Source organism: Staurois parvus, unplaced genomic scaffold (genome assembly GCF_062004578.1).
Source record: "Staurois parvus isolate SC_StPar_1 unplaced genomic scaffold, SC_StPar_1.0 ptg000155l, whole genome shotgun sequence".
NCBI lineage: Eukaryota > Metazoa > Chordata > Amphibia > Anura > Ranidae > Staurois > Staurois parvus.
In genome coordinates this window covers 16,718,309-16,746,162 of record NW_028317951.1, presented here as the reverse complement: position 1 = coordinate 16,746,162, position 27,854 = coordinate 16,718,309, and the positions used below count along the sequence as shown (strand labels likewise).

The window sequence follows — 27,854 nt, the reverse complement described above, 5'->3', positions numbered from 1 at the left end:
AGAGCAGTGGCCCTGGCTACTGCATGCCTCCTCACTGGGCAGATTGATAGCATTGGGAGCCTTTTGCTCCCGATTCTGTCAATCAAATGCTGTGCCAACCGAGCTGGGGGTGGGGGTTGAGTCACCTACTTTGTGTCAATGGACACAGACAAGGTGGCTCAGAAGTTATCCTGCGCAGGTGCCCCCATGGAAATCAGCTTTCCATGGGGGCGCCCACCGAAGAAGAGAAGCCTGGAGCGCCAGAGGGGGACCCCAGAAGAAGATTATCAGGGCTTCTCTGTACTAAACCATTACACAGAGCAGGTAAGTATAATGCGTTTGTTTTTTTAATTTAAAAAAAAAGTAAGCTCGAAAATTTGCTCGCATTAGATAAAGATTTGTCAAATGAGCATGCGATTACGCCATTATTGATATGCATTTTCTTCTCCCAGTTGATGAAATAATGTTGTTCATTTAGGTAAATTTTTTGTTGATCAGTTTCACATGCTCATGCGCAGTATGATTTTTCATGTTATTCACAATTGATTCTATTACTCACACTTTCAAAATTACTAGATTGTACTGCAAAACTCCGACATTGTGGTTAGGTTTTTTTTGCCATAAATCTTGGCATTTCAAGAATTGAAATGAGCCCTCTAACATTTAGAAAGTTGAAAGATCAAGCGTTTCAAATGATTTTGAGGAAGGTTGCAGAATGCTAAGAGAAAGGAAGTGATTTTGTTAAATACAGCCAATGAACCTTGTAGAATATATTCCTTGTCCTCATATATTTTTGTCTGTATTTTTTTCTTTTTTGGTACATTATTTTGTAGTGAATTATGCAATCAAAAGACAGAGATTCTAACCCTTTTCTACTCCATCCAAAATAGAAAAAATTTTTGTTATGTGCTGAAAGTGGTCAACACTCTAGACAGACAGCAGGGCTGCTAGCTGAATTCTTCAGCAAAATCCTGCTTTCAGTGCTCCAGAATGAAAGCATAACAGTCCCAATTATATGCTTGGGATAATGCTTTTCAGTACAATATCCACAGACAGCATCAGTGACTCTGTTTTCTGGCATCACATACCGTATTTTTTGCTCCATAAGACGCACCTGACCATAAGACGCGCCTAGGTTTTAGAAGAGAAAAACAAGAAAAAAAATATTCTGAACCAATGGACTGCACACACAGTACAGGGGATGACCAGAGACTGCGGACATAGTACAGGAGATGACCAGTGACTGCAGACATAGTACAGGAGATGACCAGAGACTGCGGACACAGTACAGGGGATGACCAGAGACTGCGGACATAGTACAGGAGATGACCAGAGACTGCGGACACAGTACAGGAGATGACCAGAGACTGCGGACACAGTACAGGAGATGACCAGAGACTGCGGACATAGTACAGGAGATGACCAGAGACTGCGGACATAGTACAGGAGATGACCAGAGACTGCGGACACAGTACAGGAGATGACCAGAGACTGTGGACACAGTACAGGAGATGACCAGAGACTGCGGACATAGTACAGGAGATGACCAGAGACTGCAGAAACAGTACAGCAGATGGCCAGAGACTGCGGACACAGTACAGGGGATGACCAGAGAATGCAGAAACAGTACAGGAGATGGCCAGAGACTGCGAACACAGTACAGGGGATGACCAGAGACTGCAGACATAGTACAGGAGATGACCAGAGACTGCGGACATATTACAGGAGATGACCAGAGACTGCAGACACAGTACAGGAGATGACCAGAGAATGTGGACACAGTACAGGAGATGACCAGAGACTGCATGGCGGGACCCCATTCCATTGCTAGGAGTGAAGTAGTGGAGATACGCTGGACAGGTGAAGAGAGCATTGGCTCTGTGTATTCGTACAAAATGTAACAGAGATTGTGGTGGTGTATACTATCATCAAAAGAGTTTATTAGGGTTCAGTCGGCTGTTCAAGTAAAGGTATCCCATATGTATGGCAGTGACCCTGTTCAAGATGCCTAGCATAGCCCAGAAGAACCCACCCCAGGGTAGGCCTCCTATGTTACCTACACTTGGCACCCAACAAGGGGGGTACATGGAGGAAGTGTCATCTGCCTGCCCTATAGGCTGGTGGCACAACAGTATAATATTATAGTTTTATAGTAAAGTTAGTGATCTATTTCTGTGAGAGCTTATGCAAACACATTCTTCTAATGATCAATAAATGCTACTTTAATATGTATATAGCTGTAGTCTAATGCATCTCTTTTTAATCTTCTTTCAGACCCACCAGTGCATGCACCAGTGGTTTTAGGTATTGGGGGAACAGTTCCACAACACTTCAAAACCATATTTCCACATTCCCTTAACCCCTCCTGTTCCTATATATATATTATAGACTTCAGGCATGTGTTTGGTAGAAATTGGCTAGTGTTAGGACACTTGAATAGACATCAAAGTGAGAGAGCTTCTCAGGGTGGGCTACGGCCTCTGCCTGCAGTATATGAGCCATATAAAAGTAACATCCATTTGAGTACCACATGAATGAGGAAACATCACAGAGCTCAGTGGGTGCACTACCTCAGTGAGACATGCCAGAAGCAAAAGGCATACACTTCTCATCCACAAGAGTGGTTCTTGTGGAAGATTCTTTCAAAATTGAAAAATGTGTTCATTGCAACATAGGGCTGCTAGCTGAGACACTGGTCTGACAGGTGCCATAGCTTCATGCAAGCCCAACTTGTATGTGAGAGTAGAGAGGGGAATGTTTCTGATGTTCAAAAAGGCCATTTCTAAGCCAATTTAGGTCTTCTTAATCAAGGAGTGAGGGGCCAAAAGTCTCTGAAACAAGACAGAAAGGGCAGAATTAAGACCTTTGATGCTAAGAGACAAACACTAGTCCCAATCCAGCCAATTTTTTCACCCACTTCCACTTCTTTAGGGTTTTTATTATTACATTATTTACAAATTGGGATTATTTATTATTTCCATTTTGTATTTTTATTTTTTTCCTCGTAAGGCCATCCCTGTCCTGGTCAAACACAGTGGGCAGGGACAGCAAGGTTGTAACTAAAATTCTTCTAAGTAATAATATATAAGGCCTACTGAGTGTTAAGGATGTACAGCTGGCTGGAGGTGGTTCAATATGCGCTTTAGGCACTACCTGCCTTAAATGTGTCATGTCACCACAACAGATGGAATATCTGACTGAGAAGCTGAATTTTAATAGCTTAGGGTAAAGGTGTGCTGTGTTTGGGTCCAAAAAGTTTTTAATTTTATGTTTCAAACGGTGCAGTTGCAGCAACAAAAATAAAGGCAGCCCTTGAACAGACTGTCAGCAACAACTGACTCATGCAGTCTAATCACCCCAAACTAAAAGTTATAATCTAGCAGAAGGAAAATGTTCGGCCCAAATATACTACAGGAAAAAACAGCATTAGTATGGGTTAGTACAGTGTAAATTGTGCAGCAACAGTACAATTTTAAATAGCAATTTTAAACCACACTTTACTTTTAAAAATCACTACAAGGATAAAGAGACCACAGAGGCAGCAGAAGGACAATTTTAAATAGCAAAATTTACTAGAGACAAAGAGCACAGTTAGGGCTTTGCTACAGGAAACAAACAACTAAAAAGAGCTGAGAGTGAGTGGGGGACAGTGGTGGGAACGTGACTTCTGATAATTCCATTCTGTATCTGGTGGCATGAATCTTTAAAGCACAGATGGAAATTTTTTGTACAACAAAATAGAGGATACATATGTATCCCATGTGGAAGATGCTATGATGTTCTGGGGACAGTCATTTAATAGAATCCATGAGCTCTTGACAATAAGTAAATCTTTGGCTACAGTTTCACATACCACAAGCCCAGTGTTTAGAAGATCCAAACTTCACAAGGTGGAATGGTATTAGACAAATGTTGGTATAGATGTAACTAGTGGTTAATGATGAACAGTGTGCTATCACATACAGTATACTGACTATAAAGAGTCATACATTTCTTTTAAACAATATGTTTATTGAGGTTTTTATATCAACAGAAAATTCAAGTTAGCATCTAGTACAAAGATAATTGTTTACCATAAGCAGGCTGGTTTGTAGGGAAACCATGGAAAGAGCCATTTTCAACTAGAAAGATTCTTTCACAAAGTAAATAGCTTAAAAAGTGAGCAGAGGAATTTGGATGAGAATATGAAGCTACAGAATGAGAATAAGCAACTAAGGGATGAAAAGGAGTGCTTGCTGCAAGAGCTGAGAATGCTATAAATGCATTTGCAGAAGCTGCTCTCGATGTGAAGATAGAAAGAGAGTTATCTGAAAAAGCAATTCATGAGCTTAAAGTGGAGTTGCAGCTGGAAAAAAAAAGTCAGCAGCTACAAAAACTGTAGCTGCTGACATTTAAAATACAGACACTTACCTGTTCCTCGATCCAGCAGTGTCCTCACCAGCTGTCTTCTCTACCCTGTGCTGGCATCTTCAGTGTGGGCTCCCGGCTGTGACAGCTTGTGGCTTCACAGCCGAGTGCCCACTGCGCATGTGCGAGAAGTGCAGTGCTTTGTGAATGGCCTCGTAGTCTTCTGGGACCTGTCACATGTCCCAGAAGACTACGGGGAGGGAGGGAGGAGGAAAACTTCCACTTCCGATCGCCTAGGCGATCACAGCAGAAGTGGGAGCGGGTACCTGTCAAATTCGGGTACCCACTCCCAAAAGTGTCAATCCTTAATGGGGAGTAAGGGACACAGGCTTAAAGCGGAACTTCCCCTTTTGGGTGGAGCTCCACTTTTAGTTTAGCTTGAAGTCTGCAACAGAAAGCAGATTAAACTTAAGGTTAAAATGACTGTAATTTTGTTTCTCTCTTTTAAACTAACAAACATGTTATCCATGTACCTTTGATTGTCTGTACCACTGTACAATTTCAATAAACGCAACTGTTAAAAAAAAAACCCAAACAAACATGTTATAGTTACCTGCTCTGTGCAATGGTTTTGCACAGAGCAGCCACGAACCTCCTCTTCTGGGGTCCCCCGCTAGTGCTCCTGGCTCTTCCTGCCATCCAAATACCCCCATAGCCTGCCACTTGCTATGGGGGCATTCGTACGGGCTTGATCCTAAGTTGCACTGTGTGCGTTTATTGACACACACAATGTGGCTTGGCCCTGCCTCCTGCTCCTTCATCACTGGATTTGATTGACAGCAGCAGGAGCCAATGGGTCCAGTAAGGAGGGAGAGAGAAAGAGAGAGCAGCACCACTGCTCATGGGCACAACACTGGATTGAGATAAGGCTCAGGTAAGTAGAGGGGCAGTAGGGAGCTGCATGTAAATGGTTTTTTACCTTATTGCAGTGAATGCATTAAGGTAAAAAAAAACCTTTAGCCTTTACAACCACCTTCATGTATTGCAAACTCTTAGACGTGATAATGAATGTGTAAGCATGGCTGATGACCTTCTGAATGCCGTAAAGGTTGTCAATGAGAAACAGTTCTCTGCTCCATGACTTTAAATAGTCTAGAAGATAACTGCAGAGCTTACTACTCAAAGAACCCAATGAAAAAGAACAGGAGATTATAATTAACATATACAACAGAGTTGTAAAGCAGATTAATGAAGATATTTGTTTAATTAAAACCATCAATTTAAAGTATTTATCCAGTGCTGAATACAAAAAGAACATTGTAAAGTGGATCAATAAAAATGCAATTGTGGATGATTTAATGGCAAGAAGACAGGTAATGAACTAAATGTCAACTGGAAAGCAGCAAAGTAGAATAGTGAGATGCATACAATGAAACTGTCTGTAGTAATCTGAGCTAAGGAGTAAGATTCTATAAAATACAGTGTGAACAAGTATAATATGCAGAATTAAGTGATGTGGTGCAGTAGTGTATCTCTGAGCTACATCTAGTGTACTCTGATGTAGGAATATGTAACTATATGAGCTCTGGAGACCTTATTTCAAGTAATATGGAGAGAATACGTTTAATGCAGAACAAATGAAAAAGCTAATCAGCAAGTGACCCATTCTGTGTACTGAAGTTGAGGACAAGAAAGTTCTTGCTGAAAGCGTATTCGGTATTTACTGACACAGAACAGCAATTTATTGTAAGGGCAGTAAAATATCATTGTGGCTCTGATACTGCAGAAGGAGGAATGTAGAATAGAAGAACTTCTTTACCTATTTTTCTGCAATTTAGATCCTATGGTATATTTGATGGTTCCCTTGTATGCTGAGGAGGATCTGAAACATCTCAAGTCTACAAATTTGAATTCCTTCGAGAATGTAAAAGGTATGAGTGGGGTATCATACAGACCCTGCACACAGCCAATAAAATTGTACGTTCTGTACGTGAAAGCAATGTGTCTGTTGTAAATCAAGAAAGGGGAAAACTTGAAAATGTTGACTTCCATGGTACAAACAAAGATGCATCATATGGCTTCCACTCTCAACACATATTTGACAGATTTGCAAATAGTGGCAAGGAGGAAGATTGTGTTAAAAGGACTGCTTCCAGTATTCCCTGACAAAAAAAGACCATTCAAAACATGTTGTTGAAATTGCTGCTGAGCAAGTGTTATGACATTACAGCCAGAGATGATTGCGAACCATGATGGGTGTTTACCAGCAGCATCACAAATTCCGTCTATGTGCTATCAGTCTGGACTCTGATAAAAGGAAACACTTCTTCTTTCTTTGGAATTAAGTAATCGTTGCATGTTCACTATTCGTGAGTGGAATCTTGTTAACAAGAAAGGAGTTCACAAATGTGTATGGACTTAGTGGCACTGGGTGTGACAGGTGCAGGTTAAATTTATAGCAATAAAGTTCCCCATGCATGCTTCAGATTATTCATGCGTGAGTAACCCTTTATGTAAACCATGAATCTCCAACATTGTAACAACTTTAATGTGATTGAGTGAAGCTACAAAAACTAATTGTAAAGCCAGGAATACACGGTGAGAAAATCATACAAAAAATTTTGTTGATCAAATGATCGACCGACTTTCTCTTAGTTGATGAGCAGGATGTTATAACCGATAACGATATTGTCAACGAAAAAATCCGGTTGAACAACAGTGAAAAATGTCGTTTCGCATGCGAACGACTGATTTTCTACGTGGTGGTTTCGACGGTCGTCCAAAAAAAATCTATCAAGTGCTATCACGCATGAGCGGAAACAGAAGATGACCCAGATGTTTATGTCCAAGCATCTATAAATCCAATTTATTCCAATTATATCCAAATGTCCAAGGATCCATAAATACAATTTAATCCAATTAATTCCAAGGATTTATGTCCAATTGCTCGTTCTGGGCGGCAGTGCATTGAATGCTCGTTCTGGGTGGAAGGGTGTGGCTACAAGGTCACACGCACATTGCATCACTTCCACTTGTACGGAAAACGTCAACACTACCTATTGCTCGACAAACGATTTTTTCCGGTTAATGTGGGCCATGATTTCGACCAACGAACGAACGTCGATCAGTTGTCAGATGACCGATCGGTCGATTTTCTTACCGTGTATTCCTGCCTTAAAGCATCCGTGCAGACTCTCATTTATCTAGCTCATGGAATAGCCATTTTAGTCACTTGCCATTTTGGACTGTGAAGAACAGGTAAAGTGCTTTTAATATTTAAAAATAAATCTATATTGTGTTTTAAGGTGATAAAAAATAAGCATTAAGGCTGGCTGAGCAGTGTGCGTGGAAATATGTGAGCAAGTATAGCTCATTTAGTGCAATATTTAAATGCTCAACATACTCGCCCACATTCCATGTCCATTTATTACAATTCCCATTGCAGGATGGAAAGTGTAGTTTCTCATAGCTGTGGTGTGAGAAGGTAGGATGTGACATGATGTCTGGATTTACTCCTCCTCCCAGGGCTGACAGAAGCTGTGTTTTTATGAGTTGCAGTGATGATGTATCATATATTGTAATAAATTTTTCACGTTGAGGTTTATAAGTAAATTGCTATAGATTTATTGATGTATCTAGGTCACTGTACCGATTGCTTTTTTAATTTTGCATCCAGGAGTTCCTTAATGCATTATCTAAACGTTGTATATGGTATTGATTTTGAGAATTTAATTTCAGAGTATTTTTACAACTTTGGTGACATTTAAAGTGTTACTAAACCCAGGACCCTGCATTCACTATCTGGTCTCCCACAGTACACTGAACATGGAAATGCAATTATTTTAGTAAAAGTATAAACTGCTAAATACCTTTTTTGATCAGCAGTCAGAGCAGTCTTGTGACTTCTATCAGTGTCCAACAGAGCACTGGTTAAAGCTTGTAGGAGGAGTTTTCATTCTCTCCTGATTGTACTATAAGGCTGCATAACCCATGACCCTCTGTCTGGACAGCTCTGATTGGCCCTGTGCTGATCACATGCACCCTCCCAAGGAAAAAACTCTCTAGCAATACACACCAAATTGAGCATGTGCAGCTTGCCCCCAAGACTCCTTTCAGCAGATGGATTGGGGACAGTAGAAGAAGGGGAGGATCAGAAGACAGGATCAAACATCATTTTTACACAATATAGAGGATTAACCCCTTAGGTTCCACAGTGAGTATAACAAGCATGCTTTACTGCATACGTATATAGACTGTGTTTTTTTTTAAATCCAAACTCTATTTATTAAAATTATAAAGGACAATTAACAGAGCATTTTGTCAAACAGGAAGTAAAAAATAAATATTCTACAAGTTTGCTGTGGTACAGGACTATTAAATTTTCTATATTATAAAGAAGCAGGATCGATACATTGCAGAGTGAGATATTATCCCTTTTTTTTGTCACTGCTATTAATTCAGAAAAAATCAACTTAACAATACAAAACAATACAAAAATGTAATGCGAATAGAATATTGGTCATTATGGGGACATTGCGAGCCTTATTGTTACCAGAAAATATAACAATCCTCAAGAGAAATATTCTATGTGGATGATAAGTCATATATCCATAACTTACATCCCTTAGGCCGGCCATAAATGGGTCAATTTTGCAAACAATTTTTTTTTTACCTAATAATAATCGGACGATTTTCGCTCTGTTAGAGGGGCAATGGCACTGGCCGATTTTCGTGGTTACTCCCCATTTCGTTTATGGGGCGTGCTGGAAAATTTGTGAAAAACTACAGATTTTAAAAATCATTGGTGGCACCATCGGATTACAGAACAAACAATGTTTTCAATTTTCGATCGAAAAATCGTTCAGAATTCGACCCATGTATGGCCTGCTTTAGAGTTGTAAAATCCTGTCAGTGACTAGTTACATAGGAGCTACAGCAAGTATTGACTTATACATTACAGTATATATACTGTATTTGTTTTATTTGGCTAAGTGGAGAATCAGCGCGGCTGCTTTATATAAAATTATATTCATGTGTGTTGAGAACTGCAATTTTCTTTTCAAAAAACAAATGCAACCTGCTATGTCTCCAGTGCACTTGGACAGGGACAGGCTGTGAGAAAATCAATTGCATCCAGCAAAACATTGTCAATATGACCTGTAAAAAAACACATGCAGCTTGTCATCACTGTAGATAGTGCATGTGGAGAGAGTATGAATGAACTTAATTATACACATCAGCAGCATTAAGCTGCAAAAGCTGCCCAAATTACACAATATTTTGCAACCTAAGGACATTCACTAAGGGCCCAGCCTTTTATAATGAGGGAGCTGGCACATATCAAACCCCCTATTATTGAGTATCCTCGCCTGACCTAACCTCAAAGGCCAGGAAGTGCATGATTGGTAGCTGGGTGTTATGGAGGGTATAGCTGTATTAGTTCAAAATTTCCTCGAAACCGCAAACAGGTTGGGTTCACCTTAAACCAATGCCTGACTTGAACCCAATCCTCATCCCTAATTGAGATTTGCATATCATTTCAGCTTCCTAAACCACTAGATGAACTGACTTTTTTGACATGCAGTTATACTAGAAGGTAAGCTCTTTTTATGTCTTACTTCATTTTGTGCTCGGCTTCAAAACCATAATCCATCTTTACATACACGTGCCACATTTGATTTCTGCCAGTCTATTGGTATCAAGCCAGTCATTTAAAAATATTTAAAAATTAGAGACAATGGCCTAGAATTACCTAAGCTCACCATTTTGATGAGTTGGGTACATATCATCAAGTTTTAGCAAGCACATGTGATCAGACCTTGTATTTTTAATATTAATATATTTAAAGAAAACCTTCCTTTTCAATGTAAGGTTTTGCTATGTTATAGACCTGTTCCATGTAGAAAATATTAAAAAATTATGAAAAAAAAAGAGAAAAATAGACTTACTTTATACCCTGGGGAAGTTGAAGATGTCACTAAACTACACTCATGCAATGTGCTCAACTCCTGCACTGATCTCACCAGAAGGCCAAGTGATGGCACCAATGCCTAGGCAAGGATACCAAAACACAGGTTTAAAAGTAAGTAACTTTTTATTTTTTCTTCCTAGTTTATTACATAGGGGAGTGGGGCTACAATGTAGCATTAACATGCTTTTTATGAAAAGTCAGCTTTGAAAATGCTTTAAATTATCTTTAGCAACCCACCATTCACTCACTTAAAGACAGCGAAGAATAAAAGGTCCTATAAAATTTACAAAAAAAGTTTTAACAGTAGTAAAAAAATTATTCAAGATTAAAAGGAAATGTGTCCGATACTACCACATGGTAGGCAATCTAGCACATCAGCTAAAGTCCTGTGTTTTTAACTCCCACTTCTTGCAATTCACAAGCACCTGACAAATTTTTAAATTTGTTTAATTGAACTTTCTTAATTCTACAGAACTGCACCATCAGCTCTTCAGTGGCAAAGCAGAGTCCTGAGCTTTCTGCTTCACACACAGGACATAACCACAAGCATTGTAAGTTGAACAAGGACCTGGTGAGTAGTTATGTCAACTGGTAAAATTTATAGTTCAGTTTTAGAGAGCATTCATATCACAGAACTAACATCATGCTAATGATTTCACCATTTCTCATGTAATATCACATTGTTAACTGATTACTAATTTATACAGCTGTGCTTCCTCGTAAAAGTGTGGAAAATCTGAACTGTTACCTACATAAGTTAAGAAACAGTGACATAAATCAATCAACATTGTTCCAAAGAGAATCCTAAGTAGTGTGAGAGATAGTATATCACCTTACTATGTATGGGAAACAGTGATCAGATATTCCTGACACTGGTCATCTTGGGAGGAAGTAGCTATCAGAACAATATGCGCAAATAACAAGAAAAAAAGTTTAAACTGATGAAAAATGCATAATGCATATTTAATTATACAAATACCTATAACTATGTTAGACTCTCACAGTTTTATACATATCTATTAAGGATTAGCTGATGTTTATACAGAAGCATCAACATCCAGAATTTATTAGCCTCATAAACTGGTTTATTATTTTCGGATTCTAGACACATTCCTGAAGTTTTACATGGTATATCAATAGCAGAGTAATTACATTTTCCTATCAATGCCATTGCAAGAACATCAGTTATAATGTAGGACAATGCATCTTACTGCACACTCATGAGATGGGCAGTACATGCCCAGACATCAGAAGATGTTATACTGTTATGCATAGAACGAAGAAGAGAGAAACAAAATGTCCTTAGAGGAAAATAAGTATAGTTTTTTTTTCATGTTCTGCTCCTGTGTCTTGGATATTCACTATGTTTAGTATTCCAGATCATCTGGTTATATATACAATAACCTATATAAGGACCTTGTTTAAAGTGAACCTGCCATGGGATGCATTGTTGGCATCCTTCCAAAAAGAAATGCCAGTTTACTGGGAAGATGGAAAAGAAAAAAAAATTGAATTATAAAGCCCCAATCACTGCTGGCTAAAACAAAATATTTTATCCAGAGAATTATGCTGGCAGCTCTTAGGTCTGAACAGGTAGTTTATTGTTAATCTTTAAATTGGCAACAGTTGTGCAGGGAGTTTTGTTTTGCCTTCCTTTGGAACACAGATGGAGGAATCCAGAAGTTGTGAAAAGCTGAACTTGATGGACATCGGGGTTTTATCATTTATATCAGCTATGTAACTATGACTGTCTGTTATGCTGTACCCACTGGCTTTAATATTTTACGAGACACAGACCTGGAATGAAGATGCACCACAAAAAATTGTAAAATGTTAAGTGTGCTTGTTTTTCCTGTACTTGTTGCAGCAACATTTAAGTGCATCCAGGGACGGACTGAAAACTCATGGGGCCCCCGGACAATAGGGGATCATGGGGCCCCTGTGTCCTTGCCCAAACTCAAAAAAGCCTATGAAAAAGGCACCAGGGGCATCTCATGGGGCCCCCTACTGACCCCGGGCCCTCGGGCAGTGCCCGAGTTTCCAAATCATCAGTCCACCCCTGAGTGCATCTAAACCTAAAAGCAAAAATATAGTGTACAGTAGCTTACCCATCCTTAAAGGTGGTGACTGAGAGGGGTGCTTACAACCTTTAACTTAAGTAAGACCTTCATTCCAATGGACAAAAATGTTGCTGTAACTCCTTGAAATGTCTTAGATGGGCTTGACCGAAAAAAATAAAGCCAAAATCCAGTCAACCTTGCTACTGCATCTAACTCTATCCTTTCCACAGGTTAATAATGCTGCTGTCCAGGGGTGGACAGCAGCAAGTCCATCTCACTTTGCTAGTGCACCTAACTCTATCCTTTCCACAGGTTAACAATGGTGCTGTCCAGGGGTGGCTCCATTGCCCCTCAATAGAGTGGATCCTTCTTAAGATAAGAAGTGCGTTACTGGCTGGATAATCAGATGAAAATACGGAAATGAAAATGAATAGAAATAATGCAGCCACACATAAAATTGGTAAGCTGCAACATATTACATGTATTGTTTTCAGGTTGAGACATACTTTAATCTCATGATCATTACTCCTTTTTTTGCAAAGGAGCTTGCAGAGTATCGCACCCGAGATTAGTGTGTTGAGGGTGCAATTCTCAGTTTCTATCAAAGTTTTCCTCTAGCCTCAGGCCTGTACAGGTGTCAGGCTCCGCCCAAGGGGATCTCTAGTGGTCCACAGCACGGGATTTCCCAGGACGCGGAGTCTAAGTCCCAGTCTGCCTTTTCACCAGAGCCCCTGATGGTGGGGATGGACTTGGTGCAAGACTGGAACCAGGTCGCGCCCCTGGGCACCCCCGGCGGTGGTAGAGGGGTCCCACTGAGGGTATGTGCCTGGGATGAGCCTGCTGTGAAGGGGCTGACAGGTCCCAATCCGAGCGGAATGGATGGATGACTGCTAGGAGTGAGCGAGGTCAGACTAGCCGGGTCGGTAACAGTGGGGACAGGTGCGGTACCAAGCAGCAGGCGAAGAGTAGTCAGGTCACACGCCAGGTTCAGTAACAGAGGGTCCAAAATAACAGTAACTACAGGCAGAAGAATGGTCAGGGACGAGCCGGGGTCAGAGCAGGAGAGGGTGAGCATAAATCAGAACAGGCAGAGTTTGGCAACAAGGAAATGTACTAACAGGAACAAGACCTTGCGGCAATTTGGAGATGCACAGGGCAGGTTTAAATAGGGCGCCCTGTTCTCCCATTGGCGCGGCCGCGATCGCTAGTGCGCATGCGCGGCCGCCGCCACCGCGATCGCCGAGATGCGCGCACTGTGCGCACTGCCGAGCGGCCGGGATCCCTGACAACAGGTATGGACCTGGGGCTGGAAGTCCCACTGAACTACAGAGCAGTAAGGGAGAAGGGATTGTGGGTGCATTTTATTCAAGTACCATCTGCCACAGTGGAAGATGGGACTTGTAGTAATGTTTATAAACAATTCCAGGCCTGGATGATGGGACTCTGCCAGCAAAGCCATGCAGAGCACAGCTAAATTTATGAAAGAAAAGACACTATTCTGTTGGGAAGCTGAATCTTGCAATTAAGTTAGGGTAGGATGGCTGTGGTTTTGGGGATAGTTTTTACATGTTTCATGTTGCACCCTAAACATGGTAGAAGAAATATGGTAGAAAACATGGACTAAATGTTTAAAACAAAGTGCAGCTGAGGATTATCCATTAGGATCAATTCACAAGATTTAACACAGCCACGTGATTGTAATTTTCAAATCTCATTTCTCAGCTGAGAATATTATATTTAATATTGAATAGGTTCTTGCTAAAATCACTGTGGATTGATGCCCATATGTACCATAAGTGTATGAGACCTTATTAAGACAGAGAGCAATAAGTCTCTCTGACATTGCCCTAATGTTTTGTGGCATTTAGAAATGGTAGCTGAAAAATAAAAACCTAATATTGTTACTATGAGTAAGACCTTTCTATTTTCTTTGTGGCAGTGCAAACATAGTTTAGTAGTTAAATGTTTATTTCACAGTTCAACAAGAACCGTTGGCAGGTTTACATGTTCAGTTAGCTCATCATTATTAGCTATCATACTTAGAAAACCTTGAGGGTTTCCTATATTAACATCTTTAACATAGAAACTTGGTAAGGAAGTTATAGATATGTTTGTGACATGATTTTACATTTTTTGTCTACATTACTCTAACCGTTAAAAAGTTACTAAAGCAGAACTAAATGAAAATGGAAGAATGTCAATATAATAAAATGAACAAGTTTAAATAATGATTTTTAAGATCTAATACCACATTTTATCAGTGCCAGTCACAATACAACCATCTCTATAGTGTAGTTTGCACCTGTTCAGCACCTTGCCCATTGGACAGCTCAGTCCACCCTACAGTAAGCTGCCCCATGGGGTATTATAACCTCTGGGGGATATGTGATCAGGGGTTCTTAACCTGGGGTCAATTGACCCCTAATTGGTCAATGGATGGGTTTCAGGCAGTCAGTGAGGATCCGATAAAAAATAAAATTTACATTCACTATACAGTTCTCCCCCTTGTCCCAGCCAATGGTTTCCCATTGAAAGAAATGAAAGAAAAAACACCCTTCCACTACTTATAGTGCCGACTGTTATGCGTCTCTTTACTTGTTGGCCCAAGTTTACCGTTCAAAATTTTAATTATCGTTCTCTGCACAACTGCCATCTTGCACCACTCCATAATAGCAAGTACTTATTCTCATTTTCTAGAATTAGTAGTAGATTTGAGCATAATAATAATTGTTTTGTTTAATTTACACAAGATGATTATATTTCAGCCATTACTTTTTGCATGAAAAGGAGTGAGTTTTTGTCAATATTACTTACTTTTTTCAAACTTTGTATATGTATATGTTGTATGTATGAGGCAATCAAATTTCAATAAAATAAAGTACATATATTCATTGCATACAAAGATGTGTTTATGTAAATATTTATAGGAAGGAAGTTCATAGCTTTCATCAGATTGTTAAAGGGGTCCATGACTCAAAATAGGTTAAGAACCAATGATCTAGATTGTAGCTTGGCAGACTTGGAACTCATTTGGATATACACTATGGATGGACTTAGTACATACAGTATATATGTGCCAGTGATTAAGTTAAGCAAAACCCTTTACAGGCCTTAGGTAGACTGAGCAGTCTATGGACATTTGGGGTATTGGAAAGTTACTGAAACTTAAACAACAACTATGGTATCACAGACACATCATAGCATTTGGTATGTCCCTCTAGGTATGCTGTACATACCTTTTTTCAAGACAGATTCGATTTCACTCTTGAATAGAAATGGTGACTGTCAGTATAAACAAAAAGAGTGGGATAGCACAGGAATGAAACAGAACTCCTCATCTGCATCCTATACTCCTGCATCCTACAGTGGCTCCTCCGCCACCGTTCAGCAACTGGAAGCAAAGAAAGTTGGAGATTTGGAACTTGAACAGAGTTGAGGATTGTTTCTTTGCAAACAAGTTACCATGTGGCCATTCACTAAGCATCAGCATTGTCACATGGGTGAACGTGAGGCACGTGCTCCCCATATCCCCAAATAATTTTCTTTACTTCTGGTGGCGGAATGGAGCAGCAGGGAATGGAAGGGAAGCAGGGCAGACTGACCATTTGGAAACTCGGGCACTGCCTGAGGGTCCGGGGTCAGTAGGGGGCCCCATGAGATGCCCCTGGTACCTTTTTCATAGGCTTTTTTGAGTTTGTTCAAGGACACAGGGGCCCCATGATCCCCTATTGCCCAGGGGCCCCATGAGTTGTTAGTCTGCCCTTGAAGGGAAGTGTAAGCTACTGGTAGGGCTGCCATTAACAAAAACATGTTACGGTGACCTGTGTAGATTAAGAATTGTACTGAAACTGATCATTCAACTCTTGCAACATGTCAATCTTCTCTTATGGAACCCCAGCAGGAATTGCCAAATGATCAAAACAAAAAAGCAATAATCATGCAACAATTTGCCAGTATATGGGCACAAAACATTTGCACCAGATGAATGTGACTATCAATCAGATGGGTTGGGAAACCACTGTTTGAAAATCTCATCCAATGTGCAGTATCCAGAGGATCAATTTTCTCATGCATAATGATTGTTTAGGGGTATAACAAGAATCCCCTGTGCTTTGGTACTTCTAAATTTGTACATAGGATCTCTTCTATATTTGTTAGAGGTGTTGTGCAGTTTCCAAGTTTTCAGTAATATATTTTATGTTTACAGCTCAGTAAATATAGAAATGTGTGGAATGTGCTGATTTACAGGAGCACCGAATGTGTAAAATACTTGTACATTCAGTATCTTTTTGAATCAGTACGCCCCAAGATTTTACCCAAAGCTAGGTGCAATACCTTTTTTTCTCTACTAAAGTCATACAGGACTTTTAAACAAGCAACTGAGTTTAATGGGAACATCATCAGCTATTCAGAACTACATTGGGTTTACAAACTGAGGTGTACGTTTATTAAGCAGAGATAATTTATCTTATCTCAGTTCTCTGCAGTTCTCAGAGAAAAATCATCTCCGCTGTCCCCCTGTTTATGAAGTGGAGACCATTTATTCTCAGAAGGAGGAGAGAGGCGATGTTTTTCCTCTGAGAACAGCTGAAATCTGTGTAGAAGGGGGAGGGGCTGCATCAGGGGCGGACTGACAACTCATGGGGCCCCGGGCAATAGGGGATCATGGGGCCCCTGTGTCCTTGCCCAAACTCAAAAAAGCCTATGATAAAGGTACCAGGGGCATCTCATGGGACCCCCTACTGACTCCGGGCCCTCGGGCAGTGCCCGAGGTTCCAAATGGTCAGTCCGCCCCTGGGCTGCATGTGATCTGAGATAATTGTCTGATTACAGATAACCTGAGTTTAACCACTCACCTACAGGGCACTTATACCCCCTTCCTGCCCAGGCCAATTTTCAGCTTTCAGGGATGTCGCACTTTGAATGACAATTGCGCGGTCATGCAACACTGTACCCACATGAAATTTTTTTCATTTTTTTGAGACAGAGCTTTCTTTTGGTGGTATTTAATCACTTCTGGGTTTTTTATTTGTTGCTAAACAAACCAAAAACCACTGAAAATTTTGAAAAAAAAAAAGTTTTTCTTAGTTTTTGTTTTAAGATTTTGCAAGTAAGTGATTTTTCTCCTTCACTGATGTGCGCTAATGAGGCTGCAGTGATGGGCACTGATAGGCTGCACTGATGGACACTGATAGGTGGCACTGATGAGGAGGCACTGGTAGGTGGCACTGATGGGCATTGACAGGCATCACTGATGGGCACTGAAAGGCAGCACTCATATATGGCACTGATAGGTGGCACTGATAGGCAGCACTGATTGGCACTGATAGGCGGCAATGACTGGCACTGTTAGGTGGCACTGGCTGGCACTGTTAGGTGGCAATGACTGGCACTGTTAGGTGGCAATGACTGGCACTGTTAGGCGGCACTGATAGGTGACACTGATGGGCACTGATAGGCGGCACTGACTGGCACTGATAGGCAGCACTGACCGGCACTAATAGGCAGCACTGATTGGTAGCACTGTCTGGCATTGATAGGTGGCACTGACTGGCACTGATAGGTAACACTGAAAGGCAGCTCATATGGGCACTGATATGTGGCATTGAAGTGCACTGGTAGGCACTGATATGTGGCATTGATGTGGCACTGATGTGCACTGGCAGGTGGCATTAATGAGCACTGAGAAGTGGCACTGCTGGGGCTACACAGATCATCAGTGCCCTGATGATCAGTGTACATGTCACCTCCGAGGAATGCCGATTACCGGCTCTCCTCTCCTTGCGAGCTGTCAGCGTGACAGCTCATGGGGAGAGAAATGCCGATAACCGGTATTTCCCAATTTAGATGTGATCAGCTGTGATTGGACACAGCTGATCACATGACCGAGCTGACATCTTCGGCTCTTTCCATTGATCAGTGATCCGAGGGACACAGCGCACCACCGATCGCCACGCTGCGCGCTCCCGGAGCCTCGCATGTATGGTTAGAAAGGAAGGACGTCATATGACGTCCTCCCAGAACGAGAGAACCACCTTGCACCTGTAATTACCTTATATGGTGGCCAGGAGGCGGTTAAACAGAGACACCAAAGTTAAAAAGACCATGCAATGACATGAAAATAATAAGCACTGACCACTGGTACTTTTTTACGCACATTTTGGCACATACATGTAGTCTCAGTGTGCTTTTTTTTCTGCATCCAAAACTCACAATAAGTAGGTTATATGGTTGTCAATGTCCTAGTTCACAACAGTGCTCACAGTTCCAGTGCGGTCCGGTTGCAGAAAACAAAGTAGAACATGCTGCATTTTTTCTGCACAGAACTGTACTGTAATCCAGTAAAACGCATCAAAAATGCACCAGAACACACTGAAACATACCAAAACACACAAAAAATGCACTGGGACACACATGTTCCTATTTAAAATGAAGAAAAAGGGAAAAAATGAACTGTAATGCATAAAAAATGCACTGGAACACATCAAAAACGCACCAAAACATGTAAAAAAGTGTCATAAACACGCATGTGGAAACGTATCCGGAACGCATCTGGACTGCGTTTCTATAGTGTGAACCGGCCCTAAATGTGTATTTTGGCTCTTTTTATTGTGCATTTTAGCATTCTTTGCATGCATTTTGCCGCTTTTTAACATCCTGTATTTTTTTAACACGCATTTTGGCGTGGGTTTTTTTAATGTCCATGTTAGCGCTTTTCTAAACACACTTTGAGATGCTTTTACACACATTTTGGCACAGGCTATTTTAACATGCATTTTGGTGTGGTTTGTAACGCACATTTTGCCACTTTTCTTTGTTTTTATGCATATTGTGGCAAACAGCACATCTGCTAGCCACTTTTGGAGGCCATTAACAAATAGCACCGCAAACATGACATGCATTTTGCATGCGTTTCCAGAACACACGCAAAAACGCAGTTAAAAAATGAGCCAAAATACACATTAAAAAAGCACTAAAATGCACATAAAAATTTCAACTCACATTTTTTTAAAATGTGCGTTGAAAAAAAGCAAAATGTTTGTTAAAAACTGCACCAAAATGTGCATTAAAAAGACCCAAAAAAGCCAAACTGAACCTTTTTTGGGCATGGAGTGTTGTGTGTTTTTTTTTAATGCTCATCTCAATGCATTGGTAGCAACATTTGTCAAATAACAAAATGTGTGACAAAATGCATGTCTGCTAACCGCATTTGGGGTGCCTTTAACAATGAACGTCACCCAAAAGTGCACTGCGTATTTTAACACAATTTTAGCACAATCTGGAATTGCAGCAAGAATTGTGCAATTCTGCCAAAAATTCTGTATTGCACAGGTGTTAACTACTGTGTGTGTATATACAGTATATATATATACAGTCAGGTCCATAAATATTGGGACATGGACACAATTGTAACATTTTTGGCTCTATACACCACCACAATGGATTTGAAATGAAACGAACAAGATGTGCTTTAATTGTAGACTGTCAGCTTTAATTTGAGGGTATTTACATCCAAATCAGGTGAACGGCGTAGGAATTACAACAGTTTGCATATGTGCCTCCCAGTTGTTAAGGGACCAAAAGTAATAGGACAATTGGCTTCTCAGCTGTTCCATGGCCAGGTGTGTGTTATTCCCTCATTATCCCAATTACAATGAGCAGATAAAAGGTCCAGAGTTAATTTCAAGTGTGCTATTTGCATTTGGAATCTGTTGCTGTCAACTCTCAAGATGAGATCCAAAGAGCTGTCACTATCAGTGAAGCAAGCCATCATTAGGCTGAAAAAACAAAACAAACCCATCAGAGAGATAGCAAAAACATTAGGCGTGGCCAAAACAACTGTTTGGAACATTCTTAAAAAGAAGGAACGCACCGGTGAGCTCAGCAACACCAAAAGACCCGGAAGACCACAGAAAACAACTGTGGTGGATGAGCAAAGAATTCTTTCCCTGGTGAAGAAAACACCCTTCACAACAGTTGGCCAGATCAAGAACACTCTCCAGGAGGTAGGTATATGTGTGTCAAAGTCACCAATCAAGAGAAGACTTCACCAGAGTGAATACAGAGGGTTCACCACAAGATGGAAACCATTGGTGAGCCTCAAAAACAGGAAGGCCAGATTAGAGTTTGCCAAACGACATGTAAAAAAGCCTTCACAGTTCTGGAACAACATCCTATGGACAGATGAGACCAAGATCAACTTGTACCAGAGTGATGGGAAGAGAAGAGTATGGAGAAGGAAAGGAACTGCTCATGATCCTAAGCATACCACCTCATCAGTGAAGCATGGTGGCGGTAGTGTCATGGCGTGGGCATGTATGGCTGCCATTGGAACTGGTTCTCTTGTATTTATTGATGATGTGACTGCTGACAAAAGCAGCAGGATGAATTCTGAAGTGTTTCGGGAATATTATCTGCTCATATTCAGCCAAATGCTTCACAACTCATTGGACGCCGCTTCACAGTGCAGATGGACAATGACCCAAAGCAGACTGCAAAAGCAACCAAAGAGTTTTTTAAGGGAAAGATGTGGAATGTTCTGCAATGGCCAAGTCAATCACCTGACCTGAATCCGATTGAGCATGCATTTCACTTGCTGAAGACAAAACTGAAGGGAAAATGCCCCAAGAACAAACAGGAACTGAAGACAGTTGCAGTAGAGGCCTGGCAGAGCATCACCAGGGATGAAACCCAGCGTCTGGTGATGTCTATGCGTTCCACACTTCAGGCTGTAGTTGACTGCAAAGGATTTGCAACCGAGTATTAAAAAGTGAAAGTTTGATTTATGATTATTCTGTCCCATTACTTTTGGTCCCTTAACAAGTGGGAGGCACAAATGCAAACTGTTGTCATTCCTACACCATTCACCTGATTTGGATGCAAATACCATCAAATTAAAGCTGACAGTCTGCAGTTAAAGCACATCTCGTTTGTTTCATTTCAAATCCATTGTGGTGGTGTATAGAGCCAAAAATGTTAGAACTGTGTCCATGTCCCAATATTTATGGACCTGACTGTATATATATATATTTACTGTACACCAGGGCTTTAAATTTCCACTCGTCTGCTCGCCAATGGCGAGTGGAAATTATGGTGGGGGCAAGTGTGTGTCCCAGGACCATCTTGCTGAGCAGGCTCGGAGCTCAGGCCGGATCTGTCATTGGCACTGGGAGCCGTCAGACTGCTCAATAGTTGAGCGCAGTGCAAGCAAAGGAAGGAGTGTGTGCTGTGCTCTCCGCCTCCCCCTAGAGTGCAGTACCCAGCTCTGTGAATGAACAACAAAGTATTGCAACTTTTTATGGGGGGGGGGTGTACATGTACATGTGTTTGTGTGTGTCTGTGTGCATGTACATGTGTCTGTGTGTATGTACATGTGCGTATGTGTACATTTGTGTACATGTATTTACATGCATGTGTGTATGTGTGTGTGTACATGTCTGTGTGTGTGTGTGTACATGTGTCTGTGTGTATGTCCGTGTCTGTGCGTGTGTATTTCTGTGTATGTATATGTATCTGTGTGTATACGTGCTTGTGTGTGTATACATGTGTCTGTATGTGTGTGTGTACATGTGTGTATGTGTGTACAGGTGTCTGTTTGTGTGTGTTTGTTGGTGGCGAGTAACTCTCAAGGCCTGGCTAGTAGCTCAGGACTTGAAAATTTAAGCCCTGCTGTACACTATATATAAAACACAAATATATATATATATACACACACACATACAAAAACATATATAGGTATAATTTATATGAATGTTTAACCCCACTGGTGCTGATATTAGGAAGAAAGAAACCTTCTTCCTCACATCACAGCAGCTTCTCACCCATATTCTGCAGCTCTGGGCTGGAGAATCTGGAACATAGATATTTTAAAGAGATGGCCAGTGAGATCTTCAGATCTCACCTTCACAAACTGACCATCTCTGTAAAAGTGAATGACAGAAGGGTGTGTCCTCTGAAGAGAAGTGAAGAAAATGTTCTCTATTTCTCACCTCAGCTTCATAAACTGGCACACCTGAGAGATCACCTGTGATCATCAGGATCTCAGCTTTTCTCTCTTTCATAAACGGACACCTGAATAAGGTGCTCTTGGGACTGATCATGACAGACGAAAGCACATGGTCATGATAGAGGGAAACAAGAGTGAGAAGAAATCCAAATAAATACCAGCTTAACAATTATACATCACATAAACAGTATTGCACCCTGGTAAACACCTACACTCTCCAATAATTTGATTGTAAAAACTGTCACCTAATATAACTGAAATAATACTTGACATCCATGGAATTTTGTTTTATATGTGGAGGTCATTAAGTTCACAATAGAGTTCTGTATAGGTGACATAGTTATACTATATATTGCCAAAGGTTTTTGAATATCCAACTATCAAACCTATACAAACTTGCTGGACATCCCATTTAGAAACCTTGGGCATTATGGGGTCGAACTCCCCCATTCTCTTTTTCAGCTATACCAGACTCCTTTCTTAAGAAAGCTATACCAAAGAATTTGGGGTGTGTTTTTAGGGATTTGTGTCTATTCAGCAAAGGCAGCATTTGAGGGCTCAGGTATAGATGATGCACTAGTACAGCTGGCTTGCAATGGCTGGACACTTGTTTGATGCAAATACCTGTGAACATGTGCAGCTTTTTGCATGTGCCTGCTCATTAGCTCAATTGAGTGACATTATTCAACAGAAAACAAAGGTCTCAGTAATAATTCTTTTTAAACATTTCCTATTTTTGAATGTCAAAATCAATCAGTGTTTCACAGCTGATTCCTTCCACTGAAGACCAACCGGCTTGATTATCCATGCATATATCTACCACACTACAATTAAGGATTTTTGCCTAAAATTGTTCTTTGCATATGCCAACATTCTTTTCCCCCCATGATAGAATTATGTTACAGTTAACGTAGCCTAGATTTTTAATATAATGGAAAGGCTGGTGCATTGTGTTTTTGGTTCTATAGACTTCAATGAAAACACTGCAGAAAAGCATGTTGTTGCGTTTTTTATGTTTTTGATGCGTTTATGATGTATTTTGCATTTTAAATCTGCCTAGAAACAAGAAAATATAAAATGAAAAAAAAATGCAAAATGCATCAAAAACGCAATGCAAAATGCAATGCAAAAATGGGTCAAATGCAAACTGCATAGGTGTGAAAATAGCCTAAAATAGATCGAATGCAGGTCAAATGCACCTGTCAGCGAATTCTGAATAGGTTCAGAAGCATCTCAAATCGATATCAAACTGATGTCATCAACACAGGCCCTTACTGTTAAGGACACTTTGCAGCATAGGAACAGTTAGGTGTGTACTGCAGGATTTATATTTTTCCTGGGGCCTGACAGTTTTGCATTGCATTTGCAAGAAGTGAATAAAGCATGATATATAAAATGCAACACCATGCTTTATAAGACCTGGTTCACACTAGTGCAATTTTAGATGTGATTTCAGTTGCGCAGAATAGCAAGACAATGGAAATCACATTATTCTCTATGGTACCAGTTCACATAACACAACAGAACTGTGATGTGACTTTGGGGAAGGTATATGTGCTACTTTGGTGTGATGCAGCACAATTTTCTGCCCCATAGACGTCAATGAAATCACACCAAAAACACGTACCTGTGTTTTGGTGAGTTTTTGCCCATATTTTGTGTTGGTCATTAAGGAGCCGAAACCCTTTGATGTCCTATCAACCAAAAGACTCATGGGCTGTCAGCCAGGGATTCCCATATGACAGAAAAATGTAAACTATGAGCCTGTCAGTAATGTAAAAAAACACTGCTTCTGGTTCCCCTAATATCCATAACAGTCTCTAATTCCAGCATGCAGCCTGGCAGGCCAGGAAGAGAGGCTGAGTGTGCACCCCCCCGAAACCATACCAAGCCACATGCCCTCAATATGGGGGGGGGGGTACTTTGCCGAGGGAAAACCCCCAGCAAAGCACTTTGTCTCCATGTTGATGAGGAAAAGGGCCTCTTCCCCACAACCCTGGCTTGGTGATTGTGGGAGTCTGCAAATGGGGCGCTTATCTGAATCTAGAAGCCCCTTTAACAATAACTGGGCCCCCAGATCCTGCCCTTCCACCATGTGGATGAGTATATCTATATATGGACCAGGGAATCCTCGGCAGACAGCAGGATGAGTCATTGGTTGTTAGGACACGGCGGCGGATGCAGTGTACTGTCTTCGCATGAAAAAAACACAGCAGCATGAAAAACAGACCATTGTCACACTACAAAATCGCACTGAAAATCAGATCAAATCACAGCCACAGAAGTGTGGACCTGGCCTAAAGCAACTAAAATCTTCAGGCCTTATACACTGGTATTTGTGTTTTGCTGATGATATTGGGATTTGGGAAGCATTTTAAGGAGCCTGAAATGCAGGGTTTGAATGTAAGAGTGTCTACATGAATTTATTGTTGCTTTTTTTATTGTAACATGGCCATTTTGCTGTGTATAACTTCTTAAGCTGTCTTTGTCAAGTCAATATACAGTAAATGCACTGTAATGGTATTTTAATCATGCTTTTACTATGAAAAGTATAATTAAACAAATCTTAAAGCCAGTATTTTCCCCTGAAAAATGATTCCTTATGGCTACATTTAAGTTGACTCTAAATTTGCTGCCCACATACAGTACAAGCCCTTAGCGGCAGTTATAGAAATTACGTAGAATAATGAAATGTTCTGTTTGAGCCTAAATACTTTGCAACAAATATAAAAATCTACAAAAATTAAATCTTTTCACAATGCATGTATAGCAATTAAGGGAATCTTGCTGAGTCTTACCTATATGCAAAGGCTCTGACTACAGCAGTTACCTTCTGACCCCCTTAGGCTATGGAGTTTCAGGGCAGCATGCTAGTCACAAATGCAGTTGAACTGGTTTAATCTCCCTGCCCAGAACTTGAAATACAGCTGGGGGTTGGAGATTGCTTCCATAGACAAGATGCTTCAGTTCACGCAAAACTGATATTTTATTTTTTTTGTAGTTGCCGACCTCTAATAAATGGTTGTGTGTCCTACAGACTGTTGGTGGGATATCTGCACTGAAGTACCTGGACCTGCATGCCTGCTGTGTGGTTACCACTGCTTCTGTTGAATTTATTAAGTTATAATATAAAAAAGGTGACAGACAGAGCTGTTAAATATATCAGGTGAACAAGAACAATCCATGCTCCTAGGTCACGGCTGTCAAACTGGCGGCCCTCCAGCTGTTGCCAAAATACAAGTCCCATGAGGCATTGCAAGATTGACAGTTACAAGCATGACTCCCACAGGCAGAGGAATGATAGGACTTGTAGTTCTACAACAGCTGAAGGGCCGCCAGTTTGACACCCCTGTCCTAGGTGAAAAAAATAGTTGTGAACAACGGCAGCAAAATTTAAGCATTGGAATATCCAAAATATATAAGAAACCAAGGGCTAACTTGACCTGCCAAGCTTCAGCCACACATCACTTTTGGGAGGACTGATCCTTTAAGCCTCATACACATTGGATGTTTTATCAGCTACTCCTAGGGGTGTCTGGCGTTTTTTTTTTCTCTGCCTCTAAACTCTGCTGCATATTATTATTATACAGTATTTATAAAGCGCCAATAGTTCGCTCAGCGCTGTACATTACAAAGGGGGACAGAACATGTGACAGAACAATACCAATACAATGCAAAACATAAGGGAATTGAGGGCCCTGCTCTTTCGAGTTTACATTCTAGGAGATTAACCTATGTGTCAATATACACATAGGCTTTTAGAGGAGTTTAGAGAAAAAATGCTTGACATGTGTAAACACGCATTAATGATAGGCACATTTAGCTATTGAGTGTTAATTAATTTCAATGGACAGAATAAATTATTATTCTGGCCAAAGAAATGAATTAATGCCCAATCGACTGATGCACCTAAATGTGTTACACACTTTTACAAGCGTCAGGGTTTTTTTTGCCAAAACGTTGCTGCCGGGACAAAAGGCTTGCAGAGTTGCCAACACATCCCGTGTACATGGAGCCTTGAAGAGAATCCAACATGAAGCAAAATAATCATAAGTAGATGCATTATTTTATATTATTTCCTGCTTGCCAGTACTGGGGCAGTGAAGATAAGATAAGTTGATTCATTGTGAGTGACATTACAGACCCTAATGCCCCATGCAAATGTGCACATAAAATGTGGGTGTATTTCCCCAACAGGAAGTGGCAGGTGCCCTGTACAGTCACCCATAAAAATGAATGGTTGTATTCAGGCATACATCTGAACTTGTGTAAACACGTGTGTGTATGGATGTATGACCCTGGAAGCATCCAGGGGTGTACATTCATATGTGTATGCAAGTAACAGTGTATACATGTATACAACCTTTGATTTCTATGGGAGGCTGTACATAGCACCTGTGGCTCCCAAGCTGGGAAACACACTTGCATTTTACATTATATAGCCCCAGGCACTTGTTGGCATGAGCCAACGCAGAGAATGGTATGTTTCACCTGAAGCTAATCACTAATTTAGTTTCCTGGCAGATTCCCTTTATTGGACGCTTTTTAAATACCACCAATAGACCTGCTCTCATCTGGACTGCAAAAGGTTTACACTGTGATCACCCACAAAGTTTAAGAAGCATATCTAGACTTGGGTCAATTTCATGGAGTACAGAGTTTTGTATGAACCGTTAATGCATAAACATCCTCTACTGAGAAAATAGTATATTAGTAAAAAACTAAAATATGTTCTTATAATAGGACATTCCCAAAAAATCCATAGAAGCACATTAATTTGAAACTATTTCTTATGTCTAGGGATAACCCTAATATCAGCATTTATATTTCGCTTGGGAAAATGAATAGTAACCAAGGCGTGATACTTCAGATAAAAAAGGCAATTAATAATAAACATTTTATTGGTTTTCTTACCAGTGCCCCATTCCAGATAGGACAAGCAATCCGTACACTCCAGCCGATAAATAAAGGCTTGTAACTAAAAACTGGAAAAAATGCTATGACCCCTGAAAAAATACTTAAAAGGCCAAACGCAATGAGGATTCCACCAGCAACCTGATAGCAGCTCGTCATTTTCCATAAACCTGCTACTTAGGCCTGTCAGACAGACTGGGTAACTAATAGTGTTTTCCACACACTTTCAATAAACTTCAGTTTCTTGGAGACTGTAGTCAAGACACAAATCCATTGTTTACATGTGTTAACTCAACCTGCTGTTTGCTTTTAATTATTTCCGGATATGCTAGGACATGGCCAACAAATAATCAAGCTTGTGTACGTAAAATGTATGAAAAAAAATTTCCTCTGAGTCAAACTCTCATGTCTTTGTGTCAATCCCTTGTCTTTCCTGTGAAAAGAATGTGCCTTATAGTTACATCAGCTGCAGAATAGAGTCGTGTGGGGTAATTCATCCACATGAAGAATGTAGCAGTTTGGAATAAAGCGAGATGCATTCCTATTACAAATCAGTGCCAGCTAAAAGGAAAGTAAA

At 40.6% G+C, this 27,854-nt stretch overlaps 1 protein-coding gene and 1 pseudogene across 1 annotated transcript in view; one reads left to right on the top strand and one right to left on the bottom strand.

The window, feature by feature from the left end:
• TMEM212 (transmembrane protein 212) overlaps nt 1-27,461 on the bottom strand; it is a 54,227-nt gene extending 26,766 nt beyond the window's left edge. The window contains exon 1 of the mRNA XM_089675678.1: nt 27,278-27,461. Coding sequence (XP_089531804.1) covers nt 27,278-27,436 — 159 coding nt within the window. The 5' untranslated portion in view covers nt 27,437-27,461. The remainder of the gene's footprint in view (nt 1-27,277) is intronic.
• Nucleotides 139-15,793, top strand: LOC149463312 (serine/threonine-protein kinase 31-like; annotated as a pseudogene).
• Nucleotides 27,462-27,854: the final 393 nt, after the last annotated feature.